At 35.2% G+C, this 19,751-nt stretch overlaps 3 protein-coding genes and 1 non-coding gene across 5 annotated transcripts; 3 read left to right on the top strand and 1 right to left on the bottom strand.

Moving 5' to 3' along the window:
• The first annotated feature begins 1,201 nt into the window (after positions 1-1,201).
• LOC116141220 (abnormal spindle-like microcephaly-associated protein homolog) lies at positions 1,202-7,751 on the top strand. The gene is made up of 15 exons (XM_031426738.1): positions 1,202-1,849; positions 2,091-2,559; positions 2,661-2,746; positions 2,944-3,057; positions 3,145-3,333; positions 3,458-3,523; positions 3,661-3,714; positions 4,238-4,360; positions 4,456-4,572; positions 4,863-4,970; positions 5,049-5,184; positions 5,848-5,985; positions 6,190-6,255; positions 6,860-7,012; positions 7,111-7,751. The coding sequence occupies exons 1-15, from the start codon at positions 1,202-1,204 to the stop codon at positions 7,713-7,715; spliced, it is 3,072 nt and encodes a 1,023-aa protein (XP_031282598.1). The 3' UTR covers positions 7,716-7,751.
• Positions 7,752-10,153: 2,402 nt separating this feature from the next.
• LOC116141219 (ATP synthase subunit alpha, chloroplastic-like) lies at positions 10,154-10,973 on the top strand. Its single transcript, XM_031426737.1, has 2 exons — positions 10,154-10,689; positions 10,958-10,973. The coding sequence occupies exons 1-2, from the start codon at positions 10,154-10,156 to the stop codon at positions 10,971-10,973; spliced, it is 552 nt and encodes a 183-aa protein (XP_031282597.1).
• Positions 10,974-11,390: 417 nt separating this feature from the next.
• LOC116141255 (D-2-hydroxyglutarate dehydrogenase, mitochondrial-like) lies at positions 11,391-13,866 on the top strand. Of its 2 annotated transcripts, none has more exons than XM_031426781.1 (8): positions 11,391-11,549; positions 11,627-11,889; positions 11,998-12,099; positions 12,582-12,629; positions 12,902-12,972; positions 13,251-13,369; positions 13,576-13,645; positions 13,726-13,814. In XM_031426781.1, the coding sequence occupies exons 1-8, from the start codon at positions 11,435-11,437 to the stop codon at positions 13,763-13,765; spliced, it is 828 nt and encodes a 275-aa protein (XP_031282641.1). In that variant the 5' UTR covers positions 11,391-11,434; the 3' UTR covers positions 13,766-13,814. The 2 variants fall into 2 exon arrangements, with proteins under 2 accessions (XP_031282641.1, XP_031282642.1); XM_031426782.1 differs by having other exon boundaries at positions 11,392-11,549; positions 13,766-13,866.
• Positions 13,867-19,156: 5,290 nt separating this feature from the next.
• LOC116141262 lies at positions 19,157-19,263 on the bottom strand. Its single transcript, XR_004129763.1, has one exon. It is a non-coding gene; the product is annotated as a small nucleolar RNA R71 (small nucleolar RNA).
• Between the last annotated feature and the right edge of the window lie 488 nt (positions 19,264-19,751).

The following is a 19,751-nucleotide window of genomic DNA, read 5'->3' as shown; positions in this document are numbered from 1 at the left end:
GCATCAGAAGAAACAATAAAGACTTCTACACCTGGCGTGTGTTTAATAGACCGAAGAGGAACCAAACTCGAAGCACAGACACAACCTCCTTTTAGAAGCACCAACGGCAACAACAATCTACTGTCGCCATGCAGGTCACAGAGTAACGAGCTTCAACAATATTTGGGAACTTCCGAAATGTTACCAACATATCCATAACAAAGAGCCAACTTTGATGTCTTGAATATTAGAAAACCAGAAAATGTATTTTTCGGTATTATCAAGACTTGCCTTGGATGTTTTGCTGTTCTAGTCTCAAACCGTCTCATCACAACAAAATTTAGTGCAAGTGGAAGAATTTTAAATGAAAGGAGGACTAAACCTTCACAAAAAATGATTGAAGTCCTCACATGTCTTCGAGATTGGGAACGGTCCGCTACAAGATCAATAGAGGTTGTTGACGATACTTTAATAGAATCATTTCAATTTTGTAATATAGATGATACGGATGACGGAGGTCCTAGTCAACCCCAAAATTAGTTGTTTTGTAAATTAATTGTAATTATTGCACTCTTTTTTCCTTACCAAGTTTTCCCATTGGGTTTTTCTTGGTGAGGTTTTTAACGAGGTATATATATTGTAATTTCTTATTTTATTTTTTGATAATGAATAAATTTTTTTCTTATATTACAATTAATGTATTAAAATGAATTAATATTTGAAATGTAACAAAAAAAAAAATTAATTTAATTGAATTATTGATATTTAAAAAGAAGTTAACTAAAAACATTACATTTATTGATTTAAAATTGTTATATTTATTTGAAGAGTTAATAAACAAATAAAATAAAATAAAATAAAAAGAGGGTTAACCGACCCGACGGCAGCCGAACCGGTGGGGTTAGGGTTGGCAGGCCAGGTTGAACCAGTCAATCCCCCAAAATTGGGAACCTAACCGGCCTGCCTTTGTTGGCGGGCGGGTCAGAACCGACCCGCGGGTCGGGGTTACTTCTCTTAATTAGAATATAGATCCCATGCGGTGAGGAGAATCCAGTAATTTCTGGAACACAGAAAGCCGGGAGAAGGCTCTCTTCACATGCCCCGCTGCACCCATTTCAAATTCAAAAATTCATTTCCCCCTCAAATCTCGACAAAAGATTTGCAAGAATTACAGAACTCAACACAAACCCCGCTCTCTCAATTGTTGAATCGATTACAGCCAATGGAGGGTGATGAACCGCCGTCTCCGTCATATATCCACTGCCGCGGCGTCTTCTTTGTTCTCAAAGACATATCCAATTTCAAAACCCCAAAACGCCTCCACAACCCCAATTTCCACTCTCCATGCCCACAACATTTCTTCACCGCCTCCAAACAAACCCCTAAATCCTACGCTTCGTTCATGTATCGTCGTGGGCTCTCCAAGTCAAACGCCAAGACTGTCGCTGCTCGGAGACTCAAGTCTCTGGAGTTGGAACAAACAAAATCCGCCTACAAGTCAAAGCTCAAAAAGGAACAGTCACTCAAGTCGCTCTCCAAATCCCTCACCGTATGGCTTAATTTTCTTATTCAAAGCCCTAAATTATGTGGCTGTGATAGAATTGGGACCTACTTGGTGGTGACCAAGGGGAAGAGGGAAGGAGGAGACGTCATGACGTGGCGGAGCCCCAAACGGCATAGGGACATGTGGTGGAAAGGGGAAAATGATAATGTTGATGTGGATGTTGATTTGGCGGAGTCGAAGTCATTCATGTTGAAAAATTCGTTAAAGGATGTGTGTAGTTTCGATGATTTGAAACAAAGAATGAGCGTTTACTTGAGTGTGGGCGGTTGCAAAGAGGTTTTCCGTGTCATGACTCTTGTGATTAAGGTTTGCTCTCTAAATTCGCCCTAATCATTTAACTATTGAAACATATCTTTATAAGGAGGAAAATTAACACTAGTTAATTATACATGATGGTCATATGTTGTGAATGATTTGATAATTAAAGAAGTTTACTGTGTTTTAGTTGGCTTTATGCGTACACGATTGGAATTTTAGGTTATAGTTGTGATTGGTTTGATTTGTTTTTACTAGTATTGGCAATGATTTGTTTTGTTTGATTGATCAGAATATTGACGATGGGCGATTAAATATGAAGTCACATTGTCCCATTGTAACTGATTTTGGAATGAAGGAAAAAGCCACTAGGGTTCTTATGAGTTATAACCCGATTTGGCTTCGAATTGGATTGTACATTATTTTTGGTGGTGATTCCTTGTTGTCAAATGAAGATGTTAATTCTGAACAAGAAACGGCATTCTTGAAAATGATAATTGAGAAGCAATTTTTCTCACATGCTGGGCTCGCAAAAGCTTATGCTTATAACAAAAAGGTGGAGGGTTTATACAGACCAGGTTATTATGAAACTTTGGGGACTGTTATATTGAAGAGATTTTTGCTGCTTGTTCTCATACTTGATAGAGCTAAATTTCAAGGCATTCTTCCACTCAAGTATGGTATTGATGGTATTGATGGGGGTTCTCCTCTTTTGTTCTTAGTGAAATCTAGTATCAAATCAAGCCGCCAAGTGATTGTTGGTAACTATTATTTGCTTTCCTGGTTCAATAATGTGTTGGTTGTTTTCTGATTGTCTTTGTTCCATTAGAGATTGAATTCTCTCATTTTGTTTTGAAATTAGATTTCTTATCTTTGGATGTAATGCACGGAGAAGGTAATCTTCTTGCGCACCTGGTGATTGTAGGATACAAAGTTTCTTACCAACAGGTATGTTTCTTAATCCATGTATCATACTTAATTTCATGTTTGTGTATATTCACTACTTAAAAGGGAATTTTTTTACTATCAATTTACAATTTGCACTGGAGGGTTGAAGCGTTTTTTCACTCATTAGATATAACTCAAACAACTTCCTAAATCAGATTTATCAATTAATTAGCAATTAAATGTGCTTCTTGGTGCAGTCTCCCCTGGTTGAGTATGATTTCAGAGTGAGAGATTTATTTGTAGATCTCCAAGATGGACTGCGGCTTGGTAGAATCATACAACTCTTGCTACAGGACGCCTCAATCCTTACGGTTGGTTATTAAGATATCTTTAGCAGTGAATATACTAATTAGCATCAGGCTGAATATTCTTAGTTAGAGGGCTACTTTGTTTGGCAGAAATTGGTAGTCCCATCTGATACTCGCAAAAAGAATTTAACAAATTGTGGCATTGCTCTGCAATATTTGAGAAAGGCTGGTGTAATGTTATATGATGAAGATCGAACAGCAATTATGGAAGATGATGTTGCTGATGGAGATAAAGAACTTATTCTTTCCTTGCTATGGAACATGTTCGTGCACTTGCAGGTGAACTGGTTTTGTTCCTTTGTTTTAAAATTTGAGAATCATGCATTTGGAACAACCTTGGAATTTTGATGTTTGTCAGTTTCATAGGTACATAATTTACCTTGTTCTTTTATTATATCTGCAGTTACCACTTCTGATAAACAAAAAAGTCTTAGAAGAGGAAATTTGCAAACTTCAGGGAACTAGTGTGGTATGCCTCAAAACTCAACCAGTTTTCTATAATTACCTTCTTTAGATGAAATGCAATTTAAAACATGTTGGCTTTAAATTAAGAAAATTTGGCTGAATCCCAACTTTTGTTTCATATTTTTTTTTTTGTTTTCTCAGGACCAATTGAATAGTATTGGTTCTACTCTGGATATGCTTTTGAATTGGATCCAGGTATTTCTACAGTCTATTTCTCTTTGCTTTCAATGCTACGAGCCACCTAATTAGTTGTAAAATTATGTTTTTAAGTATAAGAAGTATATTCTAATGTAACTCATATGAGCTCTAACAATTTGAATGTCATGCTTTTTTGTCTTCACTTCTTCACCCTCTCCTTCCTTTTCTCCTACATGGGTAGTTAATTAATATAACTTGCTTAATATTCACGTTTGCATGTTACATCATTTTGTAAGGGGGAAACGATATCATACACATATATTCTTTTCTTCTTTTTTTTTTTTTTTTCCATCTGAAAGTGAAAGTTGGGAGGTGTTGCAAAGGGAGAGAATATACCAGGATCAATTGTGTGAATGCTGGGTTGGATTGCTTTCATTTCGAGTCTTTGTTTTGATTGGAAGTTTATAAGTTTGATTTAGACTTTTAGTGTGAAATTTTTTATTCTCACTCGTGTTTTAAATTTCATATGTTGCTTCTTCATATGTCAACTTTATGAAGCTTCCATTAAATGTTTCTGCAGGTGGTTTGCCAAAAGTATGATTATCAGATCGACAATTTTTCTTCATTGGTTGATGGAAAAGCCATATGGTGCTTGCTTGATTTTTACTTCCGGAAGGCAATTAGTTGTTCCTGTTCTTCCAAGGTTGTATTTTCTTTTATTTCCATCTGATTTTGTACCTCCACTGGTCTTCTGTTCATTTTTGTTTCCTTTTCTTATTATTTGATCATGGGTCACAGGACCATCATGAAACAAGAGGTGAAGAATCAATTATGTCAGCCACTGATTACACAGATGCATTTCACAACTTAATATTGTCACAGAAATTGACAACATTATTGGGAAGCTTTCCAGAGGTAGGTCTTCATGGTTCTTATCTTCGTGTTTGGGGTTCTGAGAAACAGTTTATAGTTCAATGGTTAGTGATGTAGGCCAAAGGTTAAGAGACCTTAGTTTAATTTGTCTGATTTCGTGTTTTTAGATGATCATGTAGCTTGAACATTCTTTAATGGTTGAGCTTGTGAAATGCTGTGGCGTGAGTATATTTCAATGGTTTTTTATGCATGTGCACACACACAAACTTTGCGTGTATAGAAATATCGTAACATCACATTTCACATTATGGTTGTAAACTGTCTGCTTACAGGTTCTGCAAATGAGTGAGATACTTGAACATAATGGTGCTTGTAGTGATCGGAGTGTGGTAATTCTGTTGGTGTTCCTCTCATCTCAACTGATTGTCAAGAAGAACATGGTAATGCTTGGAGTATTATGCTGGATTATTACTGAACCACAGCCTCAAAATATATTCTAATGACTGGTTGTTTTCCAGGATCAACTAAACTTTCATAAACTATTGGACTGTAATTGTCAAATTTTGGAGAGGAGACGTTCAAATATTGAATGCTGGACTGTGAATTCTGTAGCATCGTCAGACCTACATGATGAAAAAGATGACAGCAATGAAGGTGCTCATTCTTATTAAGTGGTATTTTTTTAGTAAGTTGTGTATGCTATTCAATCAGATATACTGTTTCTTCTCCATGAAGCATTGTCACCTAAAGTATATAAGTGTATATTACTAAAATGCAGTTTGGGTGGTGAGTTGTATATAGTTGTGTTCCCTCAGTTTAAGTCTGATTCATTTGCACAAATAGCTTGAAAATATCTTCCTGTTTACTGCTTTCTTGTTGGCGGCCTGAATTTAGTTTCAAATTCACTATATGACAAAGAGAGAAAGGAGTAAGAAGATGTGAGAGCAAAATGGTTGGCAAAGAGTAGAAATTAGAAAGAAACTTATTTGCATTATTGTAGGAAATGTTTCCAAAAACAAATAATAATCCTTAGTTTGTAAATTCTGTATCAATATGCTAGTTCTCTATTAAATGACTAGCTAGCAAATTTATAAGCTTCATGACTAGCAGGCGATGACACATTGTAGACGACACAATAAGTTCATCTGTCTGAGTCACCTGCCTTTAACAAGCAAGCCTTTAACATTGTACACTAGAAATTATTGTAATTATACAGAAAAGTTTTCTTTGAAGCATCAGCTAGGTAACAAGGACATTAATGCTCTGGGTCAAATTTTGATTTATTTCTCTTTGATTTACATTATTGATTTCACACAGATGCAGTGAGGAAGTTTAAGGCCCTTCAGGCTTGGTGGCGAGAAATGGCTGAGAAGAATTACAAAAGTGCCTCAAAACCTCTTATCTCTACTTGGCAGAGCTTCTCAACTAGCAATGACAACATTAACCTTGAAAAAGGTAACTGTTTGAACCTTGTTTTGTCTGGTTTTGATTGTAGTTTGTTGTCATGTATCTGAACTGGTTCATCTACTATCTACCTATAACTTGCATTTTAATAGGATCCATCCATTAGTTCATCCTTCATTAGTTAATGTGATTACTGGTTGACTTTGCTAATTACGGAATTTCACTTTTGAATGCATGCCACAACTCTTTCTCAAGGTACTAGAGTAGGCCAAGCTGTAGAAGGTATTGTGAAACAATCCGAGGCGGAGGCAAAAATACGAGGTACTTTATTGCTTAGTCTAATTTTTATGGAAGCTTTAACTTTAAGATTGTTTGGAATATTAGTGCTTTTATTTGGAATCCCTTTGTTAATGCTATAAATTGTAAAATTATGCTCCTTTTTTGTTTTTTGTATTAGAGACCAGTGTTCTTTGCTTTTTTAAAACTATAACAAGATTTAACTCTTTCAATTACTCATTTGTTAGAACAATAATCCAGGGGAAGGCTGATTTGAGGATGAGGAATTAGCATAAGCATAGGAATTCCTTTCTTCTTTCCCATACTAGTCTAGGAAACCCTTTAAGTGTTGCAACAAATGAGGTTTTTCACAATTTATATGAGACCAGATTCCTAATTCTAACAAAATATGATTTTTATTCCAACTGAAGAAAAAAATTTGTAAATCAAATTTTTTACTCTATCCATTGATAGATTAACTGGTAAATAGTTACTAGCCTTGATAAGGCACTTTGATTTATCTACTTGTTTATTCAATTATAAATGGAAATTGGCTTGAGAGTTCTTCTAAGTTGCAGCAATCAGGAGTCTCAGTAGATATGTGATTGGCTATCTTATTTATGGAGCAATTACTCTATTATGCTTACAGGAAATGCTGCTCAAGTCATACAGTCTCATTTCAGGAGGTGGATTCAACGTCGCAGTTTCTTGAAGATGAGGACTGCAGTTTCATTTTTGCAAATTGCTATTCGGGTGTCGTTAGAAGTGAAGTTTAATTCAACACTTCAAGATTTCGATACTGGTAAAGATGACCTTCTTAGTTTTTTGGAATTCTTTTATATGCTGTTGTGCTAATTAATTAAATTATTCACTTGTGTTATCTGTTTGTTTAAATGACAGAAAACGTCAAACACTCTGAGATAGTGAGATATGTAAAGTTCATTGTTGAGAAACATGGTTTTGGCAGGTTAAAGAAATCGGTATTATTCATTCAGCGAGCAACTAGAACTTGGATCAGTCACAAACGTCTGGTAGAGAGCATGCACAATCAGGCTGTATCCTCTCCTTATCTAGTTAGTGGTGCCATGGATGTTCAGACATGTGTTCCCAGCATCCTTGAAATTGAGAAAACTCCGCTTATGTATCAAGAAAAGGGTGACAGGAAATTGGAAACAGAAGCAGCACTTAAAATTCAGTTGGCTTGGAGAAATTTCACATCAAACAAGTCCCTTCACAAGAAGTGTGTTGCTGCAACTAAAGTTCAGAGTCATTTCCGTGGTTGGCAGTTAAGACAAAGATTCTTAGTTCAGAAGCAAGCAACAATAAAAATTCAAAGTCATTTCCGATGCATAACCTGTCAAAGGGCATTTCAGCAAAACAAAGTTGTCATAAGGTCAGCTATCGTCATTCAATCTTGCATACGTGGTTGGATAGCTAGGAGACGAGCCTCGAGACTTTGGTATCTCATTGTTATCATCCAAGTAAGTTTTGCTGATTGGTTTTAAGTGATCTGAAGTTTCGCATTCCACTTCTCACCCTAACAGTATGTTTATGAAAAATATGAGTGCTTTTTGTTTCTGTAATTTTGGTTTCTTGACTGTCCTTTTTTCTTGTTGACATGACTACCATAATTGTTGTTGGAGTATAAGAATTAAAATAATGTAATTTGTTTTCTATTATCTTGCGCTATTTTTNAAATTCACATTATAATGGCAAGACAAGCAATAATATAATATAAAGGAGTAAGAACAAAATGAAGCTTAGCAAGATAAAGATAATTCATAACTATAATAAGAAGAATCAGTTGCGAATTCCCAAATCAACTAGTCTATGTATATGTACACATAAAATTCCAAGCACGTAGGTGAAAAAGAGGAAGCTTACTCGGGCAGGGGCAGGGGCAGGGGCAGGGAGTCAGTGAGTGAAGCATGGGCGATGAAGTGGTGAAGTGAGGGACCATCAGCAAGACTGGATGACTGGGAGAAGTTTCTACAGAGATTGAGACAAGAGCTTCGCTTGAGTTGACGAATCACGAGACGGCTATAGCAACGTGAATTGAAAGAAGGCCGAGGAGTTGAAGAGAGAACTTTGAGGCTGAGACAGCACCGTTTTTGAATTCTGATGCAAAGAAGAGCGCATTGTGGTTGGTTTAGGATCGATGGGAAAGAAGACGCCATTGAAAGGCAGGGACACTGTGTTTCACCGTGTCGAGCAACTGGGAGTTAGATAGGGCTTTGGAGGAGCTAAGCTCAGCCGTTAGTCTGAAACGCACCCGTTTATGAGTTACCTAAAACGCAGCGTTTTATAAAGTTAACCGCAATTTATAGGTGGACCTAAGTGGAACCTTATGAATTATTATGTTGGAGTTGTGAGAAAAAAATTATAAAAAGAGGTAATGGGTTTAACATTTTTCTTTTTATTACAGCCCCTTTCGACTTTACTTTCTTAACATTTTGTCTTCCTTAATTTATTATACTTATACTACTAAGATTATAATATGTTAGCAGCACGAAGAGTTTAACAAGGATAATGGCACACGTCTATTGAAAATACGTATTTTCAATCTTATACATGTTATTTAATCCATGTTTTCCGCCTTTACGGTTGAATTTATTTATTATCATTAAATTTGGCGTATTTTCAATCCCACATGTGTTCTTTAATCTCTATTTCCGTCTTTATGGTCGGATTTACTCTTTATTATTAAATTTTGCCTCTATAGTCGGATTTATTTATTATTGTTAAATTCCGTTTCTATGGTCAGATTTATTTGTTATTGTTAAATTCTGCTTTTATGGTCAGATTTATTTATTATTGTTAAATTCCGCCTCTATAGTCGGATATAATTATTACTGCAAAATTCCGTCTTTATGGTTGGATCTATTTATTATTGTCAAATTCTACCTCTATGGTCGGATCTATTTATTATTGTTAAATACTGCCTTCATGGCTGGATCTATTTATTATTGTTAAATACCGTCTTCATGGCTGGATCTATTTATCATTTTTAAATATCGCCTTCATGACTGAATCTATTTATTATTGTTAAATACTGTCTTCATGAATGAATCTATTTATAATTGTCATTTTATTTACCGATTCTTTACAATTATCTGTAAGCGGTGGATATCCAAGAAGAGTGTTGTAATTGACCATCCACCGCCTTAACATGAGGGGTGAAAAGTAGGGGATTTTAGTGGTGTTCTTTGATAATAACTCCAAAAAGGTGAAGTAAATAATATGGACTAAAGTGAGAGAATTGAGAGCTGTGAGTAATGTTTACTTTCTCAAACTTTTTGGATTCAACTGGAATCATCACAAATGAAAGGGGTGGGAGGTTATTTATAGCCCCCCCTCCCCAACCCCAATTTTCACCACCTCATGTTATGGCCGTGGATGGCCAATTACAACACTCCCCCTTGGACATCCACTGCTTATAGATAATTATAAATAATTGATAAATAAAATGACAATTATAAATAGATATGTCCATGAAGATGGTATTTAGCAATAATAAATAGATCCAGTCATGAAGGCGGTATTTAGCAATAATAAATAGATCTAGCTATGAAGGCAGTATTTAGTAATAATAAATAGATCCAACCATAGAGGCGGAGTTTGACAATAATAAATAGATCCGATCATAAAGGCGAAATTTAGTAGTAATAAGTATATCCGACCATAGAGGCGAAATTTAACAATAATAAATAAATCTGACTATAGAAGTTGAATTTAACAATAATAAATAAATTCGACCATGGGACGAAATTTAATAAAAATGAATAAATCTGACTATAAAGGCAAAAATAGAGATTAAAGAACACATATAGGATTGAAAATATGCGGAATTCAATGATAATAAATAAATGCAGCCATAAAGGCGAAAACAAGGATTAAATAACATTTGTAGGGTTGAAAATACGTAGCGCAGGCTTATCGACAAATGTCTCTTCTATTACGAAGACCTCCTGATCGCGAAGCTTATCCAGGAGATGTTTTTCATTTACATTCACGACTTTTGGAACGAGCCGCGAAATTAAGTTCTCAGTTAGGTGAAGGAAGTATGACCATTTTACCAATAGTTGAGACCCAGTCCGGAGATGTTTCGGCTTATATTCCTACTAATGTAATTTCCATTACAGATGGACAAATATTCTTATCTGCGGATCTATTCAATGCAGGAATCAGACCTGCCATTAATGTGGGTATTTCTGTCTCCAGAGTAGGATCCACCGCTCAAATTAAAGATATGAAACAAGTAGCCGGCAAACATCGTTACATTAAGGAAGACAATGCAACATGTATTGTTGAAGTTAGAGGAGGATATATCAAAGGAGACAAAACCAAACAAATTTCACCGCAGTTCTTTTACACTCGCAAACTCCAGCAAAATCAAGAGATTGATGTCAAACAAATACACTCTAGTGATAATCTTGTAGATTTATTCACTAAGGCTTTACGTACATCAACATTTGAAAAGTTAGTATATAATATTATAGTTACTAAATTAATTCTACCATTATGAGGGGAAACATTGACCAAGAAGAGCACCAATTAAGAGAAGTTTTTAGAAAAAAGTTTATTATACTGGACATATGTGTATTGTACTCTTTTTTTCTTAATCAGATTTTGTCACACTAGGTTTTCCTAATAAGGTTTTTAATGAGACAGTATAAAGCACGTCTAATTTCACGTTATAATTGAGTTGTACTTCTTTACTTAAGTTTTTTTTTTTTTTTTTCTACAGGATTTTTCTTCAGTAAGTTTAAATACAATATCCATAAACGGTGGATGTTTAAGAGTGAGTATTGTGTGAATAGGGGGGGAGGTGGCATCGGCTAAACCATTATGAGGGTCTTCTTGACCAAGAAGAGCACCGATTATGAGAAGTTTTTAGAAAAGTTTATTATACTGGACATATATGCACCGTATCATTTTTTCCTTGATCAAGTTTTTTAACATTTTGTGCTCCTTAATCATTATACTTGTACCATTAGGATTATTCAAGAATTTTCTATTACGCAACGCAACCAATCGTGAAGTAGGATTGTAGTCGATCTTTATCCATACCACGTTTTACTAAAAAAGATTCATCGCATAAACCAAAACGCAGCGTTGAAGCTCAAAATCCGTCAAAGTAGAGGGTATTTTGGTAATTGGGAGTGGTACTTAACAGTTTCTATAACCACCATTTCCAAATTCTCTTTGTCATACAAGAAACACGATGATGGAGAAGTGGAGAATTACCCAACGTCTCCTCAGACATTCATCGAAACTGCTCTTTGATCGTCCATTAAACTGTAGTGCTTCTCATATTTCAGCTTTCCGCTTTGCTTCAGGTATCGTCATTTAATATTAGTTACAATTATTTTTATTAATTATCATTTCTGAATTTAGCCTTCGTTACAAACTGTAGTTCACAGAGAAACTTTTGTAGAAACAGGTCTTGGGAGTGCAAGCTCAATAAAGTACAGACGTTTTGGTTCAGCCGCTACTGAAATTCAGCGAAACACATCGTTTTCGACATTGAATGTGGATGATATAAGCTATTTCAAAGAAATATTAGGTGAAAAAAATGTCATTCAGGATAAAGATGTGTTGCTCAATGCGAATACAGATTGGATGAGAAAATACAAAGGGTCTAGTAAGCTCCTGCTCCAACCAAAAACCACTAATGAGGTACAATAAGTTGACTTTTGAGTTTGAGATGATGTTTGCTAATTGCTATTGAGATTTGGTTCAAAATCAAGGGTTTGGATGCATCGTTTTGTCATTTTACTTTCGCAGGTATCTCAGATTCTTAAGTACTGTAATTCCAGGCGCTTGGCTGTTGTTCCCCAGGGTGGAAATACTGGTCTAGTAGGTGGAAGTGTTCCTGTTTTTGACGAGGTTAAGTCTTGTCATGTTACCAATTAGTTTCTTTTCCGGCTGATTTTATTGGTTAGCAAGTGCATTGTTTTTGCCTTAATGGTGGAATTGGTCCAGTTACTTATTATGAAATATTTGGCTCTATATCATGGTTGACAATGCACACACCGACTCACATGTATAGATTTGCTTGGGAAGTAATAGACTGGTCTGAACTCAACCTCGGGCTTAACATTCAAGTTCAACGACAGTTAAATTCAATCTGAGCATGCCTAGGTTGCCCAAAAAATCTGGACTGAATAAGATGAGCTCAGGTTAGTCCAACATAATTCAAACATTGATCTATGATAATGTACATATAGATGCTTACTTGAGCATATCAGTATCTAAATGATCTGATGATCCATGCTTTCAAAATAAGACCTTAGATAATTTAGAAATTATAGAAATTTTTTTGTTATAATCTATCGTCTTTGTAATTTCTTCTTCATTTAATTCTTCAGGTGATCATCAATGTTGGTTCAATGAATAACATCATAGCTTTTGACAAGGTATTTATTCTAACCATTATGTTGTAACATTTCCAAATTCCCTTTTTCCTTTCATGAATGCACATGTAATAGACCTTTTTTTCCAATTTTTTTTTTTTTTTTCCTTTTGAGTTTTGGTATTGATTCGTTGAGTGATGTTTTGTTTGAGTTGTACTTGAATTTCTTTTCTGTACTGATTTTTGTTGGCAAGGATTTTATTTTATGTTTATTCAAGTTGCAATAGCATAACTCTGCACTTTGATTGGTAGTAACAATTTTATGCTTTCTTTTAGGTCAGCGGTACACTGGTATGTGAAGCGGGATGCATTTTGGAGAATCTGGTTTCTTTCCTAGATGACCAAGGGTAAATTTATACTCAGTTATACTTCCCCTTTCTCCTACCAGAAAACACAGGAACATTTATCAAAAAGTACACCGAAATTTGATTAATACTGCAAATTTATGATAGAAACTCTGTGTCACTGTAAAAGGACCATGAACATACCTTAATTTGTTGAGAAATGTGATATTGTTTTTCCTGCTTTGTTTCAGTTTTATGTGGCCATTCATCTTTAGTAGAGTTTTGGTCTATATTTGGTAATATATGTTATTGACTATTGTTATATTAATGCTTCCTTCCAGATTTATTATGCCTCTGGACTTAGGTGCAAAAGGAAGCTGCCAAATTGGAGGAAATGTTTCAACTAATGCTGGTGGTTTGCGCCTTGTCCGTTATGGTTCACTACATGGAAGTGTACTTGGTGAGGATCTTTGTCATATATGAAAGATTAATGATTAATGAAGTGGACACTTATTTTTTTCAATTGAACGTACTAACTTAAGTTTTTATTTCTATATATTCTTACATCTCTAAAAAGCAATTGAGTCTCTCTCTCTCTCTCTCTCTCTCTCTCTCTCTCTCTCTTTTTTCTTTCCATAAACTTGTTTATCTTGACTCATATCACAGGTCTTGAAGTTGTTTTAGCGAATGGTGATGTGCTTGACATGCTTGGGACTTTACGTAAAGATAATACTGGGTACGACTTAAAGCATTTATTCATTGGTATGTGCTTACTTTACGTTATATGCTCATTTGTGTCACAAGTATAATTTTCAGTGGGGGTCCAATTTCTTGCATTGTTCTATCCTTGATTTAGGAAGTGAAGGATCATTGGGCATTGTAACCAAAGTTTCCATACTTACCCCTTTGAAGCTATCTTCAGTAAATTTGGCTTTTCTTGCATGCAAAGATTATTTCAGCTGCCAGGTATGATGAGTTTCATTTCCCTTAAAATTTCACACTGTCAGCATATAGTTTTACCAAATGAACCTTCATCAAGTAATAATTTGTGTTATTATTTTTATCATTTTCTTGTTCATATCATTTCTTGAGTTTGTTTGTGAATGGTCTGGTGGTTGTACTTTATGTTTAATTTGATGTGTTCAAAATTTTACATGTGTTTGATTTCTATGCTGCTTTACATTTGATGCTTTTGTATTGCTTACTTCATGCATTACACCCCAATCTGTTTCTTAACCCTTTGTTTATAAAGTATAAAATTGCACATTTTTTACTTTGATTTATCTTATATTGGGGGATAAATGTTTTTATTAATATCAAACTAGAGATTTGTCTCTATGACTGCCTTTTTAGTTTTTGCTCCCTTCATTTCTCAGAAGAGTTGTCAATATTGACTCCTTACCTTNTATTTCTTTGAACCGAACCAATCAAAACAAAAACCCATCTATTCTCACAAGACAATACAATAAATCATACTTAATTTCATACAATATCTTAATTAAATTATATATCATGATCAATAAATTGAGTTTAATTCGACAACTATAATTGTCAAAACCCCAAAATGGAAATATTGGATGAATTGATCGGAAATTGTGAGATATTGCTCTCTCTTTCCCTTCTAAGAAAAAAACATACTATGGAAAATGGAATTTCCACAATTACTGCCTGGCGAATAGTCAAGTTCATCTAATTAGTTTAAGTTCTACTAAAGTACTAGCAGTCTTCATAATAACATGAATTTGCTTGTTAGACGAGTTTTTTTTTTTTTTTTTTTAATTTGAATATATCCATACTCTATATACTAACAATAACGTATATATTATGCTCGATCTCGATTACTTAATAAAGAGCCAACTTCCGTAGTTGTAAAACAAAAATATTGCTCAGCGTGTATTTGCTTTGTAAAACAGTGATTCAACCATTTTAGCCCTGAAACTCGAGTTTATAAATAGGCTTGGGCCAGCTCTCGTGCAATTATCCATGTTAATTAATAGTGGCCTTGTGCCCTTGTTAGGGAAGACAGAAGTGTATAGACAAGAGCAAACGACATGTTCCCACCCAAGGTTAAGCGAATTTCAAAGTTCCCACCCCTGGTTTCATAATTTACAAATTCCCACCCTTAAATTAACAGAAAATTATTTAATGGAATGACCAAAGGTTAAAATGGTAATTGAACTCACCCCTCTCCCCCTCGTTTCTCTTCCATGTCCGATTACCCACCCAACGTCACCATACCACTCCTGCCTCTTCTTTTTCTTTTACCCATTCTTCTTCTTCTTCTCCTCTTTTCCTCCTCTCTTTCTTCTTCTCTTCCTCCTACTTACTTTTTCCTTCCCCCTTATTCCCTCTCAGAATGGGCTCTGAGGCGGCTGGATTTGGCCGCCGTAAGGCCATCAATCTGGCCACAGCGTGATGCCCTTACGGCAGCCAAATCCAACAGCCTAAAAGCCACAAAAAGACAACCCATCCAATCTGGGTTTGTAGGTAAGTTTGTGGTGGAGACACCTCAATCCAAACTTCTCAATCTTCTCAAAGGCATCAATGGCTTCTTTAACCCCCATAGCTCTTGCATATCTCCTCGAAATTAAAGCAAAAGTTTCTTTTATTGAACAACCTTTTACGCTTCATTTCGCTCACTAATTCCCATATAATTTTGAATTGTTTAATCTTTCCAAGAATTCAATCAAAGCATCTAGGCATCATGTTTAAACCCTTTTTGCTTCTCAGTCCACCTAAAGAATGACAACGCCAGCACACCCGCATTGCTCAGCTTCTTAAAAACCTCAAGAACAAGCGTTGGAGACACCTTAATTGAAGCGTTATTTAGAAACGAATCTCTATTAGAAGTGTTGTCTGCTACTATTTTATAGATTCTTTTAGATTCCTCAGTGATTTTATGGCTTAAAGTCTATGTTTTGGCATTTGGGTGTTGTTGCATGGCGTGAATAAACTTGTGGATTTGGTCCGAAACGCCACGGTTTGATTTGTAGAAGGTGAGATGAGTGATTTGTTGGTAGTTTGTGGTGGTTGTTTAGTGGCGGTAGGGCTGACTTTGGGGTTTAGAGGGATTGCGATCGTCGTGGTGGTGACTTTGGGGTTTCAGTCATGATGGTGGTGGCTGGGGGGTGATAGTGATGGTGGCGGTGGCGGTGGCAGTGAAATCAAAAGTCAGGGGTAGTATGGTAATAGCACAATTTGTAGTTGTGTCAGCCGTGAGAATTCATTAACATTGATAACTTAAGGGTGAAAATCTGGAATTTATGGAACTGGGGCGAGAACCTTTAATATCGCTTAACCTTGGGTGGGAACATGTGATTTACTCTATAGACAAATTTTAATCATAAATATGAAAATTCTTCTTAATTTTCATAAGATCATATTTTTTAATTCGGTTTTTTTTTTTTAGCACTAATGCCTTAAAAATAAAAAAATTTCGATTAAAATATTATCTTTTTTGTATTTATTGGTATGATAAACAAGATAAGGCAGATTTAAAAAAAATTAAATCACCACTTCTATAGGAAGGCAAAGATATATAACGTATATCGTGTTTGCTCCTCCCTAGCTAACATTGTTGATAATCTTCCCTTGAGCACCCTAGTTTAATTACCAGTTGGGAAGAAAAAAAAAAGATTACAGGAATTAAAATATTGACTGATTCATCACACAAATTGGCATAGTCATATGAGTCTATTAATTTCTTAAATATATTTTCTTGACCTATTCATTGAGAAAACAAAGAGAAGATTATATTTTATGAAACAAATTGTTTCTGTATTGGAAATGTTTTACATGAGATTTGATTTGATGAAGCAGTTTAGGACACAGATAGATATCCTCTCAAACATTTTTTTTTCATTTATTTATATAATACAATGGAAGTAGTTATTATAAATTTCAGAGGTTCATGCACCACTTATTTAAGAACATTCATAAATTAATATATCGTGCTTTAGTTCTGAGGCTTGGTTTCTGTATTTCCATCAACGGCTTGGCCAGTGTAAGAGCAGCATCTTCTGCAACTTCCTCAGTAAAAACCATTATCACAGCAGCCATAGCTGCAATATGATAAAAGCTTGAAAACACATATTTTGTTAGTGATTCAATTAGATTATTTGTGGAAAAAAGTGTTTAATTTGTGAAATTTAATTTAATTATTTCATAAATGTCTTTTATGGGATCACAGGTACGTTTCGAGTGTTTTCAGGTTCTTAAAGATGATATTCAGATGAAGGTTATATCGACGATGGAATGTGGGATGACAAGAATCAAATGGTTCGTGATTTGGAGTTGAAACGAAGAAGTTGGGGCGATTTGAAGTTAAAGTGAAAATCCTGAAAAATGCTCCAGTTTTGAACATGCGACAGTAATTCAACAATAACTTGAGCTATAGATTTTGGATTGAGATGATTCTTAACCGTTGGAAAGCTGCTTTAAAGGGCTACAATTCATATGTTTACCACTTGGCAAGATTCGAACGTTATCATACTCAAAAACCACTATCTTGTCAAGATTTCGAATTCTGGGGCAGAATCAACTATGCCGCTATGAATCTGGATTTTTTTAGATCAAATTTATGACGTGTATTTCCTGTTTTAAGAGTTCTAAAGTGATTAGGATAGTGGGAATCATAACCCTAAAGCCCTAGGAGTATAAATATATGTCTTTAGCTGATTTTTAGGGAGAGGAAAAAGGGAGAAAAGTTCAGCTGCTCTTTGGAGATTGGAAATTCTTGCAGTTTTGAGTCATCAATTAGAGAAGTTTTTATACTCTTTCTTATACTCATGTTTATGAATATAATGGTTTTTATTATTGAAAGTATGAACTAATTTTATTTTCTAGGGCTAAGATGTAGCCCAATTTTATGAATATGCATTGAATTATTTGTTGCTAATTTTTATTAAGTTTTGTTTTAAGTTTTATAATTGCGCTTAAAACTTTCAATTCTTAAGGGCCCTAGAGTTGAATGATTTTATGGGTTAGGTTGAGATTGAGAGATGAAACCTAATTAGTCTAAGGTAATAAAACCATAGATTGAGCGAACGCTAGAGATAAGTTACCGCGATCTATGAGGCTCTGGTAAATTCCATAGAACTTAATGATCTCCAATTACTTAAATCTGATTAGAGATAATTCAGGTTAGTAATTAGGAGTTAATTTATTAATTGTTCGAGAGAAAGTTAGCAAAATATTAGGGAGTTTAGTTTTTAGAATAAGCTTAATTGGGTTAATGATAATTGTCAATGCATAGGATTAAATTGGTGTGAAATCTATGCCCTAGGTTTAGTCATATTGATTTCCTACTAAAGTGTTAATAAAAGTTTGTTTTTATTTTGTTTCTAAGTTGTTTTATTTTTCATTAAATCATTCTGAAAATCTAATTAATCAAATAGCAATAAGATAGGTTAGTGTGGAACTTGGTATTAGTAATTCCCTTGGGTTCGACATCCATATTCTTACACTTTATTACTTGCACGATTTCGTACACTTGCGAAAATCAACAACAAGTTTTTGGCACCGTTGCCGGTAAATTATATTTTTTCAATATCATTATGAACTATTTAGTTGCTAGTTTGATTTGTTTTATCTTTGTTTTGAATTTAATTTAATTTTATTATTAGTTCTGTTTCGCTTATTTTTTCGTGTGTTTTTTATTTAGATCCTGGAGAGCTTACGTTCAAGAGGTGGTGGTGATCTTAATCCAATAGATTTTGAGATCGAGAGAACCGCTAAACAGTTGAGGAAAGAAAAGAGGCAAGCTGAATCTGAAAAATCAATGGCTAACACAGGAATTGTCAATCCTAATATGGGAAATCAAGAGAATGAGAATGAGGATACCTTAGGAGGAAATGCAATGGGTGGAGAAGCAGTGGTTCAGAGAGCATTGAAGGACTACTCTAGTCCTACTATTAATGGGTGCTATTTTAGCATCAGAAGACCACCCGTTCAAGTGAATAATTTTGAGATTAAGCCAGCAATTAGTGGAATGATTTAGCAGTCAGTCCAATTCGTTGGGTTATCTAATGATGATCCTAACCTGCATATCGCAAATTTTCTGGAGTTATGCGACACATTTAGGCATAATGGAGTATCCGATGACGCAATTAGGCTAAGGCTTTTCCCATTCTCTCTTCGGGATAAAGCCAAGGCTTGATTGATCTCTCTACCATATGGGAGCATCAAAACCTGGAACGAGTTTGTTCAAGCATTCCTTACTAAATATTTTCCACCTTCCAAGTCTGCCAAGCTGAGGAGTGAGATTACGAACTTTTACCAACAAGATTCAGAGTCATTGTATGACGCATGGGAAAGGTATAAGGATCTCTTACGGAGGTGCCCTCACCATGGTTTACTAATCTGGTCGCAAGTGCAAACGTTCTACCAAGGGTTGCTACCAACTATTCAAGCTATGATTGATGTTGCAAGTGGGGGAGTCTTGAACAATAAAACGCCAGAGGACGCATACAATCTGATTAAGGTGATGGCGAACAATAACTATATGAGGACTCCAGAGAGAAATTCAACGAGGAAAGCAGCGGGAGTGCATGAAGTTGATGGTTATACTGTATTGGCTGCTCAACTCTTCGCCATTCAAAAGCAATTGGGAGTTGCTCTAAAGGTAAATGCTATTGAATCTTCTTCTCTAATATGCGACCTTTGTGCAGGAAATCATTCATCGAAGGATTGCCAAGAAGGGAACCTGTTTGCTCAGCCTGAACAAGCTAATTACGTCAATAATTTCTAAAGGGGGCAAGGGAATCCATATTCCAATACATATAATCCAGCATGGAGGAAACACCCGAACTTTTCATGGAGCAACAACAATGAGCAAAAACAAG

The sequence above is a fragment of the Pistacia vera genome, unplaced genomic scaffold (genome assembly GCF_008641045.1).
Source record: "Pistacia vera cultivar Batoury unplaced genomic scaffold, PisVer_v2 Contig396, whole genome shotgun sequence".
Lineage (NCBI taxonomy): Eukaryota > Viridiplantae > Streptophyta > Magnoliopsida > Sapindales > Anacardiaceae > Pistacia > Pistacia vera.
Note: the sequence above shows the minus strand (reverse complement) of the source record. Positions and strands in the feature narration are given on the sequence as shown.